At 45.9% G+C, this 22,962-nt stretch overlaps 2 protein-coding genes across 4 annotated transcripts; one reads left to right on the forward strand and one right to left on the reverse strand.

Moving 5' to 3' along the window:
• The first annotated feature begins 5,495 nt into the window (after positions 1-5,495).
• On the forward strand, positions 5,496-9,516 carry SPRYD4 (SPRY domain containing 4). Of its 2 annotated transcripts, none has more exons than XM_030322930.1 (3): positions 5,496-5,537; positions 6,142-6,462; positions 6,773-9,516. In XM_030322930.1, the coding sequence occupies exons 2-3, from the start codon at positions 6,378-6,380 to the stop codon at positions 7,309-7,311; spliced, it is 624 nt and encodes a 207-aa protein (XP_030178790.1). In that variant the 5' UTR covers positions 5,496-5,537; positions 6,142-6,377; the 3' UTR covers positions 7,312-9,516. The 2 variants fall into 2 exon arrangements, with proteins under 2 accessions (XP_030178790.1, XP_030178789.1); XM_030322929.1 differs by lacking the exon at positions 5,496-5,537 and adding an exon at positions 5,558-5,710.
• GLS2 (glutaminase 2) lies at positions 8,862-22,779 on the reverse strand. 2 transcript variants are annotated; one of them, XM_030322927.1, is made up of 18 exons: positions 22,375-22,779; positions 17,101-17,200; positions 16,564-16,685; positions 15,818-15,947; positions 15,233-15,312; positions 14,983-15,146; positions 14,700-14,758; positions 13,383-13,415; positions 13,041-13,099; positions 12,258-12,324; positions 12,055-12,105; positions 11,657-11,833; positions 10,850-10,981; positions 10,644-10,736; positions 10,413-10,474; positions 9,634-9,710; positions 9,152-9,215; positions 8,862-9,018 (listed from the first exon to the last, which is right to left on the reverse strand). In XM_030322927.1, exons 1-18 carry the CDS (start codon positions 22,554-22,556, stop codon positions 8,862-8,864), a joined length of 1,809 nt encoding a protein of 602 aa, XP_030178787.1. In that variant the 5' UTR covers positions 22,557-22,779. The 2 variants fall into 2 exon arrangements, with proteins under 2 accessions (XP_030178787.1, XP_030178788.1); XM_030322928.1 differs by lacking the exon at positions 22,375-22,779 and adding an exon at positions 22,132-22,368.
• Positions 22,780-22,962: the final 183 nt, after the last annotated feature.

A 22,962-nucleotide genomic window follows, 5' to 3' on the forward strand; every position in this document is an offset into this window, starting at 1 on the left:
TCTATTAACCTATCTTTAAAAACAAAACAAAACAAACAAAACAAAAACAAAAAACCCCAGCTGTGTCTCCCTTGAGGAGTGGAATCCAGCCTTCCCTATGCTCCTGCTTGGTATGGGTTGGGTTCTTACCAATACCAGTGCTCCAGCAGTCACTGAGAAACCCACTGCCAGACTGCCTGGCCCACCTGCGTCCAATCACTGCTGGTGAGCCACAGCACACATGGTGAGTACCTGCTGGATAGTGGAGAAAAACTCCAAGCTCAGACCCTGGCCTATGACCCTTCCCATCTCATGACCAGAGATGCTAGGACCAGGGTGAGAGAACACAAACATCTCCCCATCTGCTCCCCCCTAGGCCCTACCATCTATCCACCAAGGAAGCTTTAAGCAAAGGATCTGCAGCAAGTCACCGAAATTCTTGAGTTGCTTGAGCCTAACTCATTGACCTATTTGCATCATACTGAAGGTGGCTAAACGAGAGGATGCACAGAGCACGGGTGCCCCCTCTTTTGTTCATTCCTTAAAGTCTTATCAGCCATCCACCCTTATTACCTACCTAGTGTCACCCTATTCAGGAAGGTGGAGGCTGCTGCTTACCTGGATGGCTAGCTGGGCTATAGCCACCTGGGGCAGTGCTAGGTAGAAAAGGACAGATGTCAACATGGCTGCTGTGCTCTGGGACAGGACATAGGACACCCCCCCCTAGAGGGGGCAAGCCAATTGGTACAGAGCAGTACCAGAGTGAGGGCAGGATTTGAGTGTGGGCCCACATCAAAAATCTGCGCCATGCTCACCACCACCAGTTCTTCAGGCAAGGTTGAGGGACTGTGCCTAGCACAGAGCTACCACTGGGGCATGAGGCCCTAAGAACAGCCCCTACAAAGACCAGGATGCCCAGGCCTTCAGCCAGCACATCTCTCCCAAACCGTTGGCTCTATAGGTCTTGGGGGTACGTAGGGGAGGGAAGGCAAGATCAGGCTGGCTGTCTGCTCCACTTTTCTACCCCCTGGTCTCTCATATCTCTCCTTCTCCACCTCTCTCTGTCCCCCACCCCCTCAAAAAACTCTCCCAACCAGGCCTCCACCACTTCATCCTGCACTGCCCCTCCCCCAGCACCCGTTGTACAAGGAAGGAAGGACTAAAAGAATAAGGGAGTGGTCAGAAAACAGACCCCCACTGGCTTAGACTGGAATTTAACAACAGAGAAGAGGGAAGTTCTGTTTCCTCAGAAGGTTCTCAGAAGGAAGGAGTCTATGGAAAAAGATGGTGGTTTCTCCTCTCTGCAAGAATCTTATCTCCTAGATCATAATTTTGCCAATTTCTGAGTCAGGCTCAGAGTCTCTGTTTGGTGTCCTGCTCCAGTTTGGAGACTGCTTTTCTAGGTCTAAGTGAGTGGAGTTGGGATGAGGAGCAAGTGTTTCAGGTGCTTTTTCTGGAGGAAGAGGCAGCCAGAGAGGTGAGAGCTCTACTCTTGTGATTAAAGAACATCTCATGTCCTCCCTTCAGCCAATAGAGAGGAACCTCATCCCTCAACCTGCTACCCCTACCCAGTCAGTGGTCTCCATAAGGGAGCCTTAGACTTTTATACTCACACCTAAGCATCCACTATCCCCAGCCTTAGCCCTTCTCTCTCCTATACTAAGCTCTTTCTTCCTTTTTAGCCCTCTGACCCAAACTCACTAAGGGAGGAGCAAGAGCTTATAATGGCTTCTGTCCACCAGAGGTGCTTACAGTGAAGGTAGAGACTCATCCTTCCACTTCCTAATCATCTTTATAAACCTGGGTTTCGGGAGCCAGAGAGGTAAAGAGGAAAGCTAAACTGAGGATCTGGAAGACAATAAGAATTCCAGGGAAGGCAAGGTAAGAATATTTCCATTCCTCACCAGAAACAGAGCAAGCCAGCAAGAAAGTATTAAGGCTGAATTGGCAATCAGGCCATTGGAATCTGCAAAAGAAAGTTCCTTTGAGGAAAACTGCCTGGGAGTGGAGGGGATTCCTGGAGTCTAACACTCTTGGGATCACCCAGGACAGACCCTAATTTGTCTTCGTCTTCTTTTCTGGTTAGCTTGTTCGCTTTTTGTGTTATCACTCTACTTCATTCTTGTATTTGGCGCTCTTTTCAGGGGTTGCCAGAATTTTTAATTCTAGATTCTCTGACTTCTCTCTTCTGGCCTTAAATAAGCATACAAAATTTTTGAATTTTTTTCCTACTAAGAACTATGAAAGTGGAGAAATAGGATTTGTAAAATAACAAACTTGGAGTAATTACAAAGTTATTTTGTAACTTGTAGTACTGATCATCCTAGAGTCTCAAATATCTCTACAGTAGACTGAATTATCTCTGGGTTACTAACAATCAGCCTTCCAACCTCTTTATATTCCTGGGGCTAGGGATCCTAAGTTCACTATACCCTCTTCCATAAAGAAGGCTCCATTTCTCAGTCTCCTAGAGGTGCCATAAGAAGTATAATCCATAATATTAGGTAGTGAGTGCATCTATAAATCTCAGAGAATCTGCAGGCAGATCTGTTTGTCTTGTTTCATTTCTCCACAGGGGTTTCATGTAATTACCATACCCACCTCTGAGGTTATCCAGGACCAGTTTACTACCTCTCTGAAGTTGCTCCCTGGCCAGTCCATATCATCATGACCTAAAGAATAACCTAGGTCTGAGTTTCATAAAAATATCTAACCTGCTGGGGCACCTGGGTGGCTCAGTCAGTTAAGCATCTAACTCTGGGTTTCAGCTCAGGTCATGGTCTGTTTGTGAGTTTAAGCCCCACGCTGGGCTCCATGCTGACAGTGCAGAGCCTGCTTGGGATTCTCTCTCTCCGCCCCTCCCCCACTTGCTCAGTCTCTCTCTCAAAAATAAATAAATAAACTTAAAAAAATATATATCTAACCTGCTGACCTAACAGGATTGTATCAGGATCAAATGAGATATACCCTGGCAATACACACATTAAGTTAGCTGCCTTAAAATGTAAATGAACTGATTCATGAATTAATCATATATATACATAATTTATGATTATCAAGTATTGAACATCCTCTCTGGCAATTACAATGTGGGTGAATCGAGATATGGTCCTGAGGGGTTGGGTGAACTTCCATCTCTCCATCTACCATGTGGAATCTCTATCCCAGCCCCATATTCAGAATGCCAGATCAGCATGTAACCCAGCTCCATTGTGTGGACAGTTTCATAGGACAAAGGCCCCAGCATAGCACAAGCCAGCCTAGCAGCCCCTTTGGCTAGCTCCTGAGGGCCCCCCTTCTCTCTCTTTCTCTGGTTATGCTTTGCTGACTGCTGACTCCTGGCAAAGTCCAGAACAATCACCAAGCTCTGTGCATCATCCCTCTCCCATCCATAGTTAAGGGCTCCAATTAGCACTTGGATCAGGTGAGAGCTCCCACATATTAGAAATGGGCTAATTTAAGAAACAGAATGAAAATAGACTGAAACATCCTGTACTTGGCTCCTTCTCCCCTTCTTTTCATAGGGAGTCAGATACAGCTCTAAGCCAGGGAGACCAGTGCTCACTATGGTTAGGTTCTGTTCTAAGTACTTAATAGTATATGTGTTATCTCATGTACTGGTTTTCCCTAGGACTGCACAGTTTATTCCCTACTTATTCTATTGACATCCTATCCTTGGATGACTTCACCTATGTCTGCTCTCCCTCAAAAATTATTTTTTTAATTAAAAAAATTTTTTTCAAAGTTTATTTATTTTGAGAGAGAGAGAGAGAGAGAGAGAGAGAGAGAGAGAGAGAGAGAGATACAGTATGCCCACAAGCTGGGGAGGGGCAGAGAGAAGGAGAGAACAGAATCCCAAGCAGGCTCCGCATCATCCATGCAGAGCCTGATGCAGGGCTTGAACTCATGAACTGCGAGATCATGACCTAGCCGAAATCAAGAGCTGGATGCTTAACTAACTGTGCTACCCAGGCACCCCTCTCCCTCAAAATTTATATCTATATATTTACAGAAAATTTTCACCTGGGTGTCCTATGGACACCTCAAATACAGCCTGTCTGAAACAGAATGGATTATCTTCCCCCCATTCAAACATGCTTTTCTTCTGTATCCAATCATTAAATCAGAAACCTATGAATCAGCTTTGATTCCTTCCCCTATCCTCCCATTTTCACCTAACCAGTCACCACCAGAACTCTACCAATTCTGTCTTTTAGATGACTTAACCCACACCATGTCCCACTTGAGAACTCTATATCCTGTTTGACCCTGTTTCTGGTCTCATTCCCTCTCCAATTCATTCTCTATGTTGCTGTCAGCTTTATCTTTATAAAAACACCTGTAATTTGTCATTTCCCTGGGTCCCTTCAACAGCTCCTGAACATCTGAAAGACATTACTATGGGGTGCCTGGGTAGCTTAGTCAGTTAAGTATTTGAGGTTAAGCGCCTGACTCTTAATTCTGGCTCAGGTCATGATCTTACAGTTCCTGGGATCAAGCCCTGAGTCAGGCTCTGCACTGCCAGTGCAGTTGGAATTGCAGTTGGGATTCTTTCTCTCCCTTTCTCTCAAAATAAATAAATAAACATCAAATTAAAATACATTACTATAAATACAGGACTCCTCATAATTTACCCTCAACTTTTCCAACTGTTCTCCATATCTCTGCAGCATGAGGCTCTGGCAATTTTGTGCTTCTTGTGGCTTCTCAAATACTTCATTCTGTTTCATTACCCAGTGCTTTAGCAGAAGCTGTTCCCTACACCTTGAATGTCTTTTCCCCTTTCATATGTCAAGTGAAACCCTATCATTTCTTAATTATTATGCATGGAAACGTTAAGAATTAATTACTTGTACATTAGCAACGAGGTAGGTAAATCATCTCAATGACGAAGGTGAGTTTTTATCAGATAGATGGTCAGTCTGTGAAAGGAAAATAATACAACACATGACAGGCAAGAAGCTATTTCCTCAGCAGGGAATAAAGTAACAGAGGTGTATCTAAGTGACAGTGTGAGAAATCTGCAATGATTGCTTCAGCTCTCACACCTAGGATGGAAACAAAGGAGAAAAGCTACAGAAACAGAACTCAGGAACTTTCTTCTCATTACCCCCAAAATACAAAGTACTGAGAGAGCAGGACTTTTCAGAAGGAGAGGGAATGCTCTCCTCCATGCCTTCGCTCCTAGGCTTAGGAGGAACATAAACCACTCTTCTCAGACACATTACGCAGGATGTGTGAAGGCTGGACCAGGCTGACCCCTGGTGGAGAGAATGAACCAGTCATTGCACTCCAAGAATGTGATCGCAACACTTTCTCCCTTTATCCTCGTTGATTTACTAATTCAAAAACAACAGTACTTACCCTGTGTTTAGGGTAAAACCGAGGCCTTAGGTCACAGAGAACAAAGGGCTTAATCGTCATTCCTAAGAATTCTTAAGAAACCATTCTTAATTCCCATTCTTAAGAATCTAATGGGTGAGATAAGTAGCTGCCCCTTTAAATGTTCCCTTCTCGGCAGCCCTAGGGAGAGTGGGAGTCGTTAGGCGGCTAATGCAGTAAGTAGTCCAGGGGAGAAATGTGATGGGGATTGAACGACCATCAGATATATGTGAGGCAGACAAATCCAAGGGCTTCCAGGTTTCTGGCTTGGGCAACTGGTTGGTTATGGGTTGCAGTTCACAGGGTCAGGGAAACTACGCGGAGGACGAATGGTGTGTAAGAAGACGAAGTAAGTTTTAGACACGTTAAGTTTGAGGTCACGGGAGGGATGGGAGTGGGCTACATCCAGGTAGAAATCTCTAATAGGTTGTTGGATATACAAATGGGATATACAAATCAGGAAAGAAATATGGGGTAGGGATTTAAAGTCCTTTCTCCAGTAACTCTGAACATATAAAAACCAACGTTTACAGTATTTACACATTATTATAAAACAGCCTGCTACTTAACCTAGTGGTTATTTGTCAAGTTGTATTCTAGGTTATGCTCTCGTTTAATTTTTGTCAAGGTCTAAAGGGTTATTTTTTACAAATGAGAACACTTAAGGATCAGATTAAGTGATTTGCCCAAGGTCACACAGAGGAGCTAGGTTTGAATCCGATTACTGTTTAATTCTAAAATCTATACTTTTTGACGTCTTGCTACACCGTCTTTCTAAAGGTCCTACTTGGTAAAAACGTGAGCAGCACTGCCGGGAAAAAACCGAAATAAACCGTACCAAGCGCATGCGGATCAAGAACACATTTCACTAAGATGGCGGCTCCCCTGCTGGACGCAGGCTCCCTTACGTCATCACACTGCGCGGCCGCCTTTCGCGCACCACGTCGGAAAGTAGCAGGCGGGCTGATGGCCCGGTCCCAGGCCAGAGGGCGTGCCCTATTCATCCCTGGCGCAAGATGGCGCTGCCTTTTGCACGTTCGCTGTTCTTGTGCCGCTGGGGAGCTAAACGATTGGCGGCAGCCGTCGCGGAAGCCCGCAGAGGTAAGATTATCTCTTTTACTCTCTTTTATCTCCAAAATGGTTTCTGTTATTCCCGAGAGTCCCCTTGGGTCTCTCCCTGATCTGCTTTGGTCTTGAGAGTCCAAACCTGGGACACAATCTGGCTTTTTTTTTTTTTTTATCCCGAGGCTTTTCCAGTCTGAAAGCCCATATTGAAGCGCCTCACTCTTGCCCGCGTGACATTTTCTGTTTCCTCGTGAGTGTATGACTGTTTCAGATCGTAATACTTATATATCACTAGATCTAGGGGTTTAGCCCTCGTCATCATCTAATCTCTTTGCTCTGCTCACAGGCATCAGTTTCAAACTGGAAGAAAAAACCGCCCACAGCAGCCTGGCGCTCTTCAAAGGTGACACAGGTGTCAAGTATGGCATAGTAGGATTGGAGCCCACCAAGTTGGCCCTGAATGTGGAGCGCTTCCGGGAATGGGCCGTAGTGCTGGCAGACACAGCAGTCACCAGTGGCAGGCACTACTGGGAAGTGACAGTGAAGCGCTCCCACCAATTCCGAATAGGAGTGGCAGATGTGGATATGTCCCGGGATAGCTGCATCGGTGTTGACGATCGTTCCTGGGTGTTCACGTATGCCCAGCGCAAGTGGCACACCATGTTGGCCAACGAAAAAGCCCCTATTGAGGGCATGGGGCAGCCAGAGAAGGTGGGGCTGTTGCTGGAGTATGAGGCCCAAAAGCTGAGCCTGGTGGATGTGAGCAGGGTCGCTGTGGTCCACACGCTACAGACAGATTTCCGAGGTCCAGTGGTACCTGCCTTTGCCCTATGGGATGGAGAGCTGCTGACCCACTCAGGGCTTGAAGTGCCTAAAGGCCTCTAGTATGTGTTTCATTGGAGTGCCCAATCATGCTCTTCCTTGGGTAGCCTCCTGGTGAAACTGTCTGAAGCCTTTTAATTTTGCCGCTAAGCAACCTCCAACTCCCGCAATTCAGTGTTAGGCCCTCTGTGCAATATCTTAGTCTTTTTCCTTTCCCCTACCCTGTGAAAACTAGGCACACAACCACCCTCTCCCCTCCCCCAATCTACTGCCAGTTTCCTAGGCTACCCTGCGTGTACTTAATGTGACTGGCTTCCTTCAGTCCCTCTGCCTCCCTGTGCCCAGACCTCAGACTGCATTCAGTCCTGGGGTCTTAGCTTTCAACTTTGAATTGATTCATCACTGTGATACCTCTGCCTCCCTTTGCCCCCATGTGATTCCCCCCTCCCCCCACCTTGGGGCTCTACAGAATCTCTCCAGAGTAAATCCTTTCTACCTCTGGCTGGAGGAGTGGTACAATGACTTGGCCCTTTCCCTGTAGCACATACAGAGTCGACTCTGGCTCCCCAGGAAGTTCTTTACTGTCTCTGAATGAAACAGAGCCCTTCTTTCCTAGTACCTCAGTGCCAGACTCTCAGCCCCACACTGCTGCAGCTATCACCACCCAGAGTCCATCTGCCTTAATCTGCACATCCCTGACATCTGGTCAATCCATTATAATCATTGGGCCAGTTACAACCATGATCAAAAGAGACAAGATACTTGTGCCACAGTTGGAACTTCCAGAGGGAGGTGGGAGGCCTGAGGTCTTGCACAATCCCTTTTTGAGCCTGCTCAGACCCATGCCCTCACTATTACCACCCACTCTCCCCTCCACCCCCTCCAGCAGTTGCTGTATCCTAGCAACTCTAGGATACAGTTAACCTAGAGTAGTATTTAGGGTTGACGAAAACGTGGTGGGATGAGTATGTACGTGAAATATGTGTTGTTTGGGCTCTGTCTGACCTTGTGGTTCCCTCTTATTCTACCTTTATGATGGTGACGCAGCTGGATGCCCCTGTGGGAGAGAGAGAAGGACTGGGCTTAACAATTATAATTTGTGTAATTAAAGTTTATTTGAGCACAAAATACTTTCTCTGTCTAAAAAATTAGCAGTAGCAGCAGTACTTCCTGGCTAAGGAGGGCAGACCTCTCCAGACTATTAAAGTCTGGTGCATAGCTGTCCCACTTCCTTTGTGGATACATACCTGTACATGGTGGCTAGGGCCCCTTTACCAGAGCATCTCTGTCTCTCTCATGATGTTTTTTAAAGAAAGGGAGAGGGGACCTGGGTGAAGACCTGGGATGATTTTGAGTGGGCTAAACCATTAGGCTGTACCTCGAAGAAAGTCAGAGTCTCCATGGATTGCTCTACTGCATGGGTCCACCAAGGCACTTCTCTATACTCTGTCTGCCAAGGGAATGGGGTATTTTCACTCTCACAGAAAGCAGTAGCCTAAGTCTTGGTCCCCACTGAAGCAGTGCGGCTCTCCATAGCATGTTTGGTGGTTATGGGTTAAGTGTGTGGCCAGTCATGCTATTTCTTGAGCAGGTACTGTATGTGCACCCCATGCTCACACCATGCTCTCTAAGTTCTCCTTGGACAGGGCCTCGGCCGCGGCTTCGGCCTGAGTTTCAGATGGTGTATAGGAGTCCTGGTAATCCTGAAGCAGTTTCACCACCTCCAGGTGGTTGAACTGCACAGCATCATCCAGGGGAATGTTGCCCCACCTGAAAGGAACAAAGCCCATGATCAGGCAAAGAAGACATTGAGAACGCTATGGTTAAATAGTGACTGTGGTGGCTGGAGGGCAGTGGGAGAAAAGCTGCTGCTCAGCCCTCCTTTTACCTTAATCCTACTCACCTGTCCTTAACAAAAGGATTCACTTTGCAAGCCTCAATCAGGAATTTAACAACTTCGATGTGTCCTAGGAATATGGGCAAAAGGAATTTGAGATGGCACAGATCCTGAGCCTTTTGGTGTTAACATTAGTATAGACTTTTGGCAGCTGGAGTCTGAACCAAAATGGGAAAGGCCTCTTCCCATTTTGCTCCCTGAAGCACCCAATAATAGTTGGCCTGCAAACTGCAGGGCATCTGGACAAAACCAGTTCCTTCCCTTGTAACCTTAAGGGCATATTCGATAGGGATTACTCTTGTTAGAAAAGAAAGGCTCTTAGGGGGTGCCTAGCTGGCTCAGTCAGTAAGAGTATGCAACTCTTGATCTCAAGGTTGTGAGTTTGAGCCCCATGTTGGGAGTAGTTTACTTTAAAAAAAAAAAAAAAAGAATAAAATATAAAAAAAGAAAGGGTCTTCCCCTTCCCCTTTTATTTAACCTTTAGATACCTTCAGCTGCAGCAACATGCAGGGCTGTGCGGGAGTCATAATCTTTCTGTTCCATGTCCATGGCTGACAAGGCAAACCTGAGGGTGGTGGAAAATAGCTAGAATTACCCAGATCAGCCTAGAATCACTAGTGTCTTTTCTGAAGTGGGGTCAGACTGGATGGATTCCAGAAAAAGTAAAACAGAGCTTATGGTAAGATCTGTAGACTCTGAGTAATCATGTTCTATACCCAGATGAGACTGTTACTCCTGAATCAGATGGGTGTGATGCTTCCACAAACATCACTACCTACATGTTTGCTGATGTTGGTGATCTACTTGAGGCAAGGTCCTTAATTACTTCCAAGGATTCTGCTCTTAACACCCAGGTTAATCCTAACAGTGACTACTGTTAATTAAATTCTTATCACATGGCAGTCACTGTACTTAAAATAATCTCCTTAAAAATTTTTTTTCTTTAGTGTTTTTATTTTTGAGAGAGACAGAGCATAAACGGGGGAGGGGCAGAGAGAGGGAGACACAATCTGAAGCAGGCTCCAGGCTCCAAGCTGTCAGCACAGGGCCTGACGCGGGGCTTGAATTCACAAACCGCAAGATCATGACCTGAATGGAAGTCGGATACTTAACCGACTAAGCCACCCAAGGGCCCCTAAAATAATCTCATTTAAATGCAATCTGTGCTATTTTATCTGGCTCTAAAGCTGAAGCACTTAACTATTTTGCTGTGTTGACTCCTAATGAGATCTCTGACCAGGAGTATTTTAGTGTGTTTATTCAGTACCTTCGAAGAGCTGAGACATCTCCACTATAGGCAGCAAATAATAGGTTCACCACAGTCTTGTTCTGGAAAACAAATTATACCCACCTTAGATTAACTGTGACTTTGAGCTCACCCATGCCCAGCTCTACCCTGTGACCCTTCTACAAAGATGCTTAGCCAAGGGTATTGCTAAAGCATTATGGAGTGTTATATTCTGAAATATTCTTATAAGCCACCTTGGGTTTTCCTTACCCGAACTTCTCCCCCTTCACGCCGTGGGTCTAACTTCCGAGCACAGTGCCTCAGGTTGTCGTAGTTGTGGAAATTGAAGAGAGACACCAACTTCTAGAATCATAAGCCAAAGAGATTGTTTACTTACTCCCTGCACTTCGTAGAAGCTCAAAATTGTTTCATTTACTCATTCAAAAACATTAAGTCCTACATGAAAAGTAACTCACCTGGCAGAAGCTGATGCCCCTGTGGCTGTTCCCTAGCTTGTCCAGTGGAGGTGACAGACACATCATTCCCATGACATTAGGTACTACTAGGAGGATGGCTCCTGACACAGCTGACTTGGCTGGCAGGCCCACCTTGGGGACAAAGTTGAAACTGAGGATAAGCTAGAGGTGCCCCCAAGTCCAGATTAATAAGTTAGTCTATCCCAAATGACTGCATAGGCAAAGCCATATCCATCTCAACCTTTTGGCTTGTTAATTAGCTTCTTTTCTTACTAATCTCCTGCCCTCTCTCCCTTAAATTAATGGCTTCAGTAAGGAAATATTTGTTGAGTGTCTATGCTGTGCCTGATGCTGCCCTAGAACTAGGACAGTATCATTTGACTTCATTCTGGTGGTAGGAGATACATCATCAACAGAGAAAAATAACCACAGCTTGTGGGAAAACACAGGAGAAATGAAGTAGGGTGCAGGGATAGAGAATGAAGTGGGAGGGGGGCCTACTGGAGACAGGATGGTCAGAAAAGCCTCTCTGAGGAAGTGGCATCTAAACTGAGACCTAGAGAAGTGCCAGGCACGTGAAGAGCAGCAGAAGAGTGGCTTAGAAGCTGCAGCATCATGTATTGATGTGTTTGAGGGATTTGGTGTGTTTGACAAACTCCCCTAAGGATTCTCAGCCTAACTGCCTGGCTGGAAGCTACTGAATGACAGGCAGGAACAAGCTTCCATCCTCAACTTTGAGAGACTCCGTGTCCTCATGTCTCGGCTCTGGACTGGTGGCAAATGGATGGCAGGGCCAGCAGCACTCACATGGAAGGCAAACTGGCCTGAGAAGTCGTACATGCCGCAGGAGTGCATGAGGCTGAGGGTGTTGCGCACTGCTTCAGCGCTCAGCACGCTCTCTCCTGTGATGGGGCAGATCCCGCCATTGGCCAGGGTGGCTGCCATGACACTGCCTGACTCACAGGTCACCTCCACGGAGCACAGCTATGGAGACAAGGCAGAGGTGAGGGTGCAGTGTGGATGTGAACACTGTGCTCTTGGGTCTAGAGCAATGTTCTTGGCATCCTGATCTTTCAAAAAGTTCCCCTGGTGTTTCTGAAGGACACCAGAACCACTGAAAAGGAGCATCCCTCTTGTGGGTGAGAGCAAGGATGGCAGTCTGTCCTGTTCCTTTGGCCCGGAGCTAAACAGAAGTGTTTCCTCACCTGGAAATAGAGATCAAGGGCAGCCATCATGTCCACCCCCTTAGGAAAGCACTGTAAGAAAGAAGAAGGGAGAGCATTTCTTTTCAGGCCATCAGCAGATCCTGTCACATTGCCAGGATCTCAAGCAAAGTCCCCAGCCCCAGTTGCCCTTCCACCAGCTGCAGAATTCCCGGGGACTTGATATGCCGGCCTCTCCCAATTACCTTCTTTTCCTTTAGATAGTAGCCAATGGCATAATTCCGATCCCCTGTTTCCTTCTCTGACTGGAATCTGAAGCAAACACTGAATTTAGTACTTGATGTTTGAGGGTGGGTGTAAGGAAAAATACCTTCCTTGAGAGAGATAGAACTAGATCACATATGTCAAACTAAATCAGCCCCTGTATAAATTCTCACAGTAATACTGGAGGAAACTTCTGACCCTGAGGAAACACTGGGCAAAACTTTATTGTAAAGCATAAAAAAACAAACCAAACCCAAAATGGGTCATCTAGTTTGGGAAAACTGATGAGCATTTTGGCCTTGAGGGACTTGTCAAGAAAGGGTTTAAGAATAAGCCCTCATACTGCCTCTCTTAAGTACTAAGTAGAAATGGAGGGATGCCTGGGTGGCTCAGTTGGTTAAGTGTCAGACTCTTGATTTTGGCTGAGGTCATGATCTCATGATTCATGGATTCAAGCCCCACGTCTGGCTCTGTGCTGACAGTGCAGAGCCTGCCTGGATTCTCTCTCTCTTCTCTGCCCCTCTCCTGTTCACGCTTGCACACACACGCACCCTCTCAAAATAAATACAAACTTAAGAAATGGAACAAGTTTTTTTACAAAGTAAACATGTCAATGAAGGGACTCTGAGGAAGCTATGTGGCCAAAATTCCCCTGGATTTCTTGCTCTTAAGATTTATCACCACCCCCACCTTCTCTATCACACACATGCACACACAAACACACCCCACAATGTATTCATCCAATCCTATGAACAGAGCCTTACGTAGCATTGCTGAAACCCATGTATTCGTTCCCAGCCATTTTGTTCAGATACTGTAATACCTAAAAGAGAAAAAGGAGCATGGAAGGCACCACATGAGAGAGAACCTCTACTAAACACATACTAGCCTGCCTAACTTTTTTGAACTCCTCAGTCCTTATCATAGCAGGGACTCAAGAGGCTTTTTCCCTCTGAGGCCACAGATCCCCACACCTCTGGAAATAAAGCTTCTAGTATGGGCTGGTGCATTATCAAAGTGGGGTTAGAGCCACGCACTGGGACACCTGGAAAGGATAACATGCCATCGAGAAAAGCAGCCAGGAGCTGAGTAGCAAGGGAACTTACAAAATCAAACTTCTCTGCTTTGTTACAGTCCATCTGCAAAGAGAGAGAGAGAGAGAGAGAGAGATCAGCATTCCAAACCTAGGAGGATGACAGGAGTGCCAGGAGGACCTAGTGGAGTTAATGTCTTAGACTGGTTTTGCTAGTGACTTTTTTTTTTTTTTTTACAACTGAGTCTTTTTGTATACCTGCATATCATATCCAATGATCTTAAAAACCAAACCATTTAGATTTTAGTATCAAGTAATGAGTACAAATAACCTCACCCCATCTGTGAGTTTTACTCATCCCTGAGCCTCACTTCCATTTCCATTCTCAATCCCAGCCCTCATCTGACTCTCACTTTCCTTCTCCTGATTCCAGTCCTGTCCCCAAGCCCCATTCCTATTCCTGATCCCCATCCTCATCCCTTATGGCCCAAGCTAGAACCATACTCTATCCCTATCCCTGACTCCCATAGCTATCTCCAACTGGAGTGACAGGAATGGGATCAGGAGGCGTGTTGCATTTAATACTCAATTACATCAATTATATTGATAACTGAAATAAAGCTGAAGATTTTAGCCGAGTGTCAGGTCCAATAGGCCCAATTAGATGGGAATGGAATGAGGCAGGTGCCAGTTACAGGGCTGTAGACAGAGCTATCCCAGGGCAAGGGGAGAGCCTGAGCCTGGTCTGGTCTCCCATTCCACCCCCACCACACTCCATTGCTTCCTGTACATGTCAACTATAGTGTCAACACCATAGGGACTCTGACACCTGAGTCCCAGGGGGGAGGGTACCTAACACCACCTTCCCCAGGAGGGGCTGTGATTGGCTCTGGAGTGTTGCGGCCCACACTGTTCTCAGGTTCTTGCTCAAGCCCTGGGAGACCTACAGCTGACAGACCAGCCTGATACCCTTGCTCAAGGCCAACTCACAGTTTCAGGTGACGTGAATAGCTGCCCTGGCCTGGCCATTCACCCTTCTTTCTGTGTCCCTCACCCAGAAGTGGCCAATCAGTACCCAACGGTGCTGTCCTCCCCCTGTGTCTGGCATTTGGCCCTTGGTCCTAGGCAGGGGTCAAGACCTGAAGACCTGCTCACTTCTCTAAGGGCCAGGAAGCTCTGGGCTCCAGACTCAGGGTTGGGGGCAGAGGTACAGCTCCTTTTACTAACATCTTCGACATATGTGGGTCCTTGCTGTGCCCTCACTACTTCCTGGGGACCCTCATAGGAACCAAGGCCCAGCAGTCTCCTGGAGAACTGGGCAGATATGTGGGATATAGGAACAAGGGGGTTTAGAGAACAGTACCTTCCAGATGGCTAGGATGGCACTGACCTTGATCAGGGAGCTCACAACAATGGCACCAGCATTGACCATGGGGTTATGGGGGATTCCTGGAGAAATACAAACCACCCAGAGTTTTATTAGCTGCTGAGCAAAGCCTCCTTTACAGCTGGCCCACTCTGCAGGCTAGACAAGAAAAATTTCTTTGCTGGGGAGGATGAAATGACAGAGCTAATCAGCAAAGTCAGAGAAATAAACAAACAAGGCTGGAGGGATAGGTGGGAATAAGAAGAGGGACATCTATGAGTCTGGCCTGAGCCCTGGTAGTGCTCACCTTCCTCATTGAGAGAGAGCTTGTTGTAACGTAGGCCACTGGGCTCCTTGCCCACAAACTTGTGCACGTAGTCAGTGCCTAGGGTGCTTATGGAGATGGCATAGGTGAGGGGCTTCACACAAGACTGCAGGCAGAAGGGGATCTTTGTGTGGCCCACGGAGTGCCTGGGGGCAGATAGGTGCCACGAAAGGGATCAGCCTATGTTCTGCACCCGTGCTCTGCCTCCCCTTCCTCTCACCCAGCATCTTACCGCTGACCATCCACAGTGCACAGGGAGACACCCCACAGGTCTGGATTGGATTTGGCCAGCTGAGGGATGTAGGCCGCCACCTGGGCATGAGTGGGGAGACAAAACAGACAGAATGGAGATATGGATGTAGAGGGGGAACAGAGATAATCAGAGTCAGGATAAAGGTGAAAATTCTGTCTTCTGAAGGGCAATAGGGTTCCCTCCTGCCTGTTGTTCTCAGGGACACCCAAGCCTTAAGTCCAAGAAGGCCTTAGCTTTCTGTAGCTCTATTCCTATAGAGATGGCAGTAAAGCCTACGGAAAGTAAAAAGAGGAAAATTCTGGGTTTTGGTTCTCAGGCTCAATTACCCTATAGGTCTCTTTCAAAGTTCGATTGAATCCTTTATGCCACTTGTCCCCTAAGAAACTTCAGATTCCTTCACCTGCTCTAGAAATCACATGTATAGAAATACATAAAGCATTTGTCCCCATTTTTAGAGGTTCTGCTTATCTCTCATCCATGGATTCCCAGCCCCAAGAAATTTCCAAGAAGCAAGGTATATCTGGCCCAGAGCCCTTGCCCCTCCCTTAGTCCCCTGGCCCTCACTTTGCCTCCAGTGAGCTCTTTGGCATCCTCAAAGATGCGATCCACATGGCTCGTGAACTCCTCAAAATCAGGAATGACAAACTTCTTTCGGAATGCCTGGGTCAGGAGCACAATGTTGCTGCTCACACACCTGGATCCCAGACACGATTGGGTTAGGGGGCTGGAGAGATGCAGCTGTGACTCACTCTGGAGCCATGGAAGTTGGGAATAAAGAAGGCGTGAGTGGTCATGAGGTTTGGGACCAACAGCTCTATAACCTTTGGCATGTCACTTTATCTTTCTGGGTCTTAGGTTTCTTTTGCCCCTAAAATGAGGGGTTGTTGTAATGATGTGGAAAGATACCCCAAGACAGTGTCTTGGGATATAAGAAAAAAATACCCATGTAATATGTATAGTGGGCCACCTTTATATTTTAAGAATCCTAAGTCATATAAGTATATTTATATATATTCCTGTATGTATGTAAATGCATAGGACATTATCTAGAAGATACCCACTAATCTGTTAACAATGTTTACTTCTGGGAAAGGGGACTGGGATTGGGGAGAGAGGGAAAGGAGAACATGTATTTCTATATTGTTTGAACTTATTATATATAATGAGTATATGCATGTTCATATGTTACTTGTGTAATAAGTAATAAAATGAAGGGTCAAACTATCCAATCCCCAAGAGCCCTCCCTGCTATTATAGTCTATGTCCACATCAGTTTTGAGAGTGGGTGCCCTTGTTTCTGGGGCCCTCACTTTTGGAAGAGATCTCGGTCCAAGAGGCCACCACTGCTGGACTCTCGAACCATGCGGCGCATCTGGCTCATGCAGTCCCGAAGCCGGGGATCTGATGTCTGCAGTCCAGTGGCCTTCAGTGCCTTTAGGGGAAAGAAGAAGCCTGGTAAGGTCAACTACAAGGACAGCAATGCAATCCTAATATTCTTTCCCAATGGATAACAACTAGCTCAATCCCAACTACTGTAATAGGTGGAACAAATGGGTTTGCAGACTAAGAAAGGAGAGAATTGTGCAGCTATGGAGACTGATAAAGGTTTCCTGCCCTTTTTTTTTTTTTATCAAGGAAGCTGGTTCCTGAACCCTTGGGGTCAAAGTCTCAAACCAAGAAGAATGGCTGAATCAGAAGGTTTCATCTTCCTACCCTGGTCCAGAGACTGGATTGCCTTATGAATCTAGACATCTACTACCATATTGCTACCATGGCCCGTTAGCCATCCCCCCACTTCCCAGAGATCCTGAAGATTCAGTGTTCTGAGCAGGTAGAGAGGAACTTACAGTAGTGAACTTGTGGATAGGGATTCGTTCCTGTCCCTCAGCAATAGTGTAGAAGAGCAGATCACCCAGGCGCGACAGCATGCCACTCTCTGATGAATCACTGTTTGGGGGCAGAGATAGGGGAGGAGGATAGGAACGTGAGAACTGCTCCCTGCTTCTCCTCCTAGAACATGGCCTTATAAAAGTAGATAGGTGTCCTCACTCTATGCCTCCTCCCTGAACCAGCTGATCTAGCCCTATAATTCCAACTTTCACATCTGTCCTGAGAAGTCAAATCTTACTGTCTAGCTTTCTTTTGTTCCTAACCTTCAGACCTTTATTTCTAGCTGCTTTCTAGACATTTCCATTTCTAGATGTCCCATAGGGCACTGCCAAACTCAAAATGTCCAAGTGTCCAAATGTCATTCCCCCTCCCTCCCTCTGCTCCTCTTCTGTGCTTCCCATTTGGGTTAATAGCCGTATCACTCACCCAGGTGCCAACCCAGAAATGTGGAATCATTTGGATAATTCCCATACCTTATATCCATGTTCAGTTGGTAACCCACACTATGTCTCTCAAATCCACCCTGTTTTCTTCCTTTGTGCCGGCACGGCACAGTATAAAGAACAAGAGTTTGCCCCTTAATAGCTGTGTGACCTTAATATAGATAGGAAATCAGGTTATTTAATAATGCTAAACATGCTTCCTCATCTGTAAAATAAGGGTAGTAATGTGTGCTTTACATGGATGAAGTAGGCTTAACTAACAAAACATTTAGTGGAAAATGGTCTTTTATAAAGTAAATGCTCAGTAAACCATGCTTCATCATCAGCTCCATATTTTCTGTTCCCTAACTGCTACCACCCTCCCTTGACTTCCAACCCATCTTCCATAATGTGCCAGTTAACTTTCTAAAAGTCAAATATCATTTCTCTACTCAAAAACCTTTGATAGCTCTCCAGTGCCTACACATAAGTTATTTCTTGGTATGGCATTCAAGGCTCTTAAAACCTACCAACATTCTTTTTCTATTCTCCACCATGTCCCAACACTTCAGTTACGCCAGATAACAGGTAGGTCCTTGTGGACCAGACATGGTTAGGCTTCCTGGCCTTTGCTTATGCTGCAGCTTCTGCATGGAATTACCTTTTTCTCCCTTCACTTGGAAAAGTCCTGCTCATCCTTCAAGGTCCAGATAAAATGTTACTAATTCTATAAAGGCTTCCTCAAACCTCCCAATATTGTTTATGCTGCTGGTATGACACAACACACCATCTTACTGACAGAAGACTCCCTTGCTCCACTGTTAGGTGTGTGTGTGTGTGTGTGTGTGTGTGTGTGTGTGTGTTTAGCATCAACATTCTTTATTTTTATTAAATTAGAAGTACAGGAGTGCCTGGGTGGCTCAGTTGGTTAAGCATCCGACTCTTGATCTTAGCTCAGGTCTTTATCTCAGGGTTACGAGTTCAAGCCCCATGTTGGGCTCTACGCCCAGCATGGAGCCTATTAAAAAAAAAAAAAAAGAAGAAGTACATTGCAAAATCGTAAACAGGTACGATAATATTTTGGATTACAGATTAAATTCAAGATAAAAAGATGTAGGGGTACCTGGGTGGCTCACTGGTTAAGTGTCCAACTTTGGCTCGGGTCATGATCTCACAGTTCATGAGTTTGAGCCCCACGTGGGTCTCTCTGCTGTCAGTGAGGAGCCTGCTTCAGATCCTCTCTCCCCTTCTCTCTGCCTTTGCCCCACCCTCATGCACTCTCCTTCTCAAAAAAAAAAAAAATAAATAAAAATAAAATGACGTAAAATTTTTAAAAAATATTTTAAGTAATCTCTACACCCAATGTGGGGCTCAAACTCACAACCTCAAGATCAAGAGGTGCATGCTCCACTGACTGAGCCAACCAGGTGCCCCAAGATGTAAAAATTTCTAATTCCAATTTTTCTGATTTGAAATTAGAAAACACCTTTAAAAAAAAAATCTCCTACCCCCCCCTTACCCATTTTGCGCATCCTACCATCCCCTCCCTCCAGGTCTTTGTGTTTTGGATACCTATGTCTTCCTAACATTGAGCGAAGTCCCTAGCACACAGTGGGTCTTCAATAAAGAATTACCAAGTTACGTTTCTAGGAAGGTCCCTATTGCCCAAAATATCTCTCTTGCTGGCTTATAATGCTTAACATTCCAGGTATTAAAAACTTCTTGGTCTTCAAGAGTTCTATTAATATGTTAACAGATTTAGAGAAATTATTTTATCAGATCATTCCAAATATGACAGCTATTTGAGATTAAGGCCCTTTAATATCTTTGATCCAACAATTTGACTTCCAGGTATTTATCTCGTAAGTGTACTTACATACCTACAAAATAACATATTCCCATTTATTGCATTGTTAGTAATAGTAGTACTAGAAACAATGTAAACTTGCATCAACAGGGAACTGCTTAAATTATGGTACATTCATGTAATGGAATATTATGCAGTATAAAAAAGAAGAGATGAGAGAATTCTTTAAGTACTGATATGGAATGATCCCTAACATGTCATATTAACTAAAATAAGCCATCTGTAAAACAGTGTTCATAGTATGGTACTATTTATGTTTAAAAGGAAAAAATATGTTTGCCTTTATAAGCACAAAATATTTCTGGAAGGATATATATGAAACCTGTTAAAAAATAAAAAGAAACCTGTAAGCCTGATTTACCTTCCTCTAGGGTGATGAAGCAAGTGCTGGGCAAAAGGAGTGGGAGGGATACTTCCCACTATATATCTTTTTGCATATTTTGAGCCATATGAATATGTATATATTATTTATTGAATATGGACATATTATCTATTGAAACAAGGCATTAAAAAATTAAAAGTCTCTCAAGAAGCTTGGCATAGTCCAGGCATGTGTGTGTTTAGGGTCAGGGGTCAGAAAGAATACCCGGAGAGGGGTGTTTTCTTGTTTCTGAGGAAATCCAACTGTCACAATGAGGCTAGTGCCTATAAGGAGGACAGAGTCCATCTGGTGATAGAAGAAGGGAGGAGGAAAAAGCTATATGAGGAATAACGCAAGAAGGAAATTATGTAGGAACATTTAGAGGGCAAGTCTCTGTGCCTGGAAGCTGAGGGAAGACAGGAAATAATGCCATACCACTGAAGTATAACAAGCCTTAAGAAAATTGCAAACCCTTTGGCCCAGATAAGGATTGATCTATGATATAATGTTGAGGGGCAAAAAAGCAAGGTGCAGAACAATGTGTATACCATGATACCATTTTCATAAAAAAGAAAGGAAAAAAATATCAACATGTATTTGCTGATATATGCATACAATATCTTTAGAAGGTTATACAAAATATCGATGACAGGTGTCCCTGGGGAGCAAAATTTCCTAGGAATTTACTCTAAGAAATAATTGAACCGGTCCACAAGAATATGTAGTAACCAGATTGAAGACTAGTTAAATAAATTATGATACCTCACACAATGGAATCTTAAAATGGCTAAATAGCAGCCACTAAAATGACAATAATATCACACACACACATTCAATGGTATTAAAAGCTGTTTATAAATGAAAAAGGTTACCAAGGAATATGAAGACTGTAATCCTATTTTTGTTAAAATTTTATATATACATATATAGGGTATGTATGGATATACACCACAATATTAATGGTTACCTCTAATTTGGGATCTTTATTTTCTTCTTGATACTCTATCTTATTTTTCTTTTATAATCAGGAATAACAAAGCTAAATATTAAAAAAACAAACAAGAACCTGAATACCAGGGCATTTTCTCTTTTCTGCCTTCCTTCTCCCCCACCCCCCAAACACAAGAAACCCTCCCCATCATGGTGTCACACTCCAGAGCCAATCCCCCTCCAGTGCTCTCAATTCCTTTTGCTCAAGGGAGAACCAGATCAAGGCTCCTACTAAGAATTCCCTGGAAGCAAAGGCAGGCCATAGGCAGGAGGATCAAGGTTCCCCAAAACACTTCCATCACCAGACACCACTGGGTAAGGAAGTATGTGTAGAAGGAACCAGGGATACTACTTGCTTCCCAGGAGGTTTAAAGGTGAGGGAGATTAAGGCTTTGCTCTATCCCACCATTTCTCCCATGGTGATTATTTGGGGAAAGTTGGAATGGAGAGTAGAATGAGACAGAGAGAGAGCTTATTCTTTAAAATTTAAATGTTCCATGTTTCCTTGAGAAGCAGCTGATGGAAAAGGACAGCCTAATAGTTAATGATAAATAAATCATACCTTACTGGTCTGTTACCTGTCAGGACAGGGGCTCCAGTGGTGGTGAGGCAGTGCTGTGTCTATCTGGCTACTTTAATTATGATGTGCATGTCTTTCTGAATGTCATCAGTACATGTCAATGACAGGAGAGATGGTCCATTTTCTGTTCCTGCTATGATAGTGCAGGGACTACTTGGACAGTGTCTATGTTGCCTGCTGGAAAGGACAAAATTCCCTGCTCAGCTCCGTCTGTGTCTCGGAGAAAAGAGGCTCAGCCACCAAGTTTTCCTGGGTGGAGGAGAGAGGTGCAGCCTCTGGGGCAGAATAATAAATAGCCCAAGGGATGAGAACCCTTCAAATCAGGGAGCCTGAGCAGCACAAATAACGGCTGACTGGTTCTGGTTTGGGAAATCTGAGCCTTGCAATTTTTTACCCAATTATAACGATTTTCCTCATTTAACAACCAACTGGAAAACCACCCTCATTCTACAGATTAGGAGCCCCGATAACGCACACATCCAACACATATGCAAACGACACACCACGTACCTGCGCACTAATACACGCGCATCACACATTACACGCCGAGGACATGCCAAAACACAGACACACCATACAGATGGACAGACACAAGTACACCAAGACTCGAGGAGGAGGCTGTTCCATACCCACTCATCCCCTAAAATACATCCTAGGAGGACCTAGGAGAGGGAAGGTGAGGATGCGCGGTGCGCACACGGCCCTGCACTGAGACACGTGCACCAACCAACACGCCGCGCTTGTCTGCGTTCCCAGTTAAGTACGCACCTTGGACAGGCACCATCCCGAGGACCGACCTGCCCAAACGCCCTCCCGGGCGGACGGCATGTTACCGCCCGAGCGCGGCGGACCCAAAACCCCAGATCTAAAAGAAAAGGCATCGCAGGCTAGTGAGCGAGAAGAGAAGGGGAGATGAGGTGCGCTCTCGGGGTAAGGGTACTCCGAGCTGGCGACAACGACAGTGGGAGTGGGAGCGAGCCTGTTCCCCTGCCCCTGTCCCGCAAGCCTTACTGATCCCGGTGCTGCGGCTGGTGGCTGTGCGGCGTCTCTCTGCCCAGCGCCGCGGCCTCACTGAGGTGGTGCCGGACGCCCCCGCCAAGAAGAGGGCTCCGGCTCAGGTGACCCCAGCCTCCCAGCCAGCAGTGACTGCCGGCCCCGCTCAGCGCATTCTGCAGAGCCCTCATAGAGCGCATCCCCCCAGCGCGCCGCCAGCTCTGCCCGAGCGACCTAGGAGTCTGAGCCGTGGCTGGAGGGAGGGGCGGAGGAATCGCGAACGCCGCGAGGTGGAAGGAGCTCAATGTTGGAGTGCGGCGCCCCGGCTGTGGAGGGGAGGAGGGGCCCAGTGGGTGGGGTTGGAGCAGGAGGAGGGGCCCTAAATGTCTCCGGGTGTCTAAATGTCTCCGGCCCCTGCCAGGTGCACTCAATCCCCACCTAGAGAGGGGATGGGCGAGGAGTGCAAGGTATCTAAGGAGAGAAAGCTGCGGAGGATATTTAGCGGGTGGACCCAGAGAGCCGTGCCCGAAGTTGGGATGGACAATGCCCAGGTCCAATCATTGGGAAAGCAAAGACCTTGGGGGCGGAGAAAAGATGAAGTTACCC

Source organism: Lynx canadensis, chromosome B4, assembly GCF_007474595.2.
Source record: "Lynx canadensis isolate LIC74 chromosome B4, mLynCan4.pri.v2, whole genome shotgun sequence".
In the NCBI taxonomy this organism is placed as follows: Eukaryota; Metazoa; Chordata; class Mammalia; order Carnivora; family Felidae; genus Lynx; species Lynx canadensis.

Excerpts from the sequence above, each read along its gene's own strand:
- SPRYD4 (XM_030322930.1), top strand. The coding sequence starts at position 6,378 with ATGGCGCTGCCTTTTGCACGTTCGCTGTTCTTGTGCCGCTGGGGAGCT. Across the intron at positions 6,463-6,772 it reads CGTCGCGGAAGCCCGCAGAG|GCATCAGTTTCAAACTGGAA; the intron begins GTAAGATTATCT and ends CTCTGCTCACAG.
- GLS2 (XM_030322927.1), bottom strand. The coding sequence starts at position 22,556 with ATGCGCTCTATGAGGGCTCTGCAGAATGCGCTGAGCGGGGCCGGCAGT. Across the intron at positions 17,201-22,374 it reads CAGCCGCAGCACCGGGATCA|TGATTCATCAGAGAGTGGCA; the intron begins GTAAGGCTTGCG and ends GCCCCCAAACAG. Across the intron at positions 9,019-9,151 it reads AATCCTTTTGTTAAGGACAG|GTGGGGCAACATTCCCCTGG; the intron begins GTGAGTAGGATT and ends TGTTCCTTTCAG.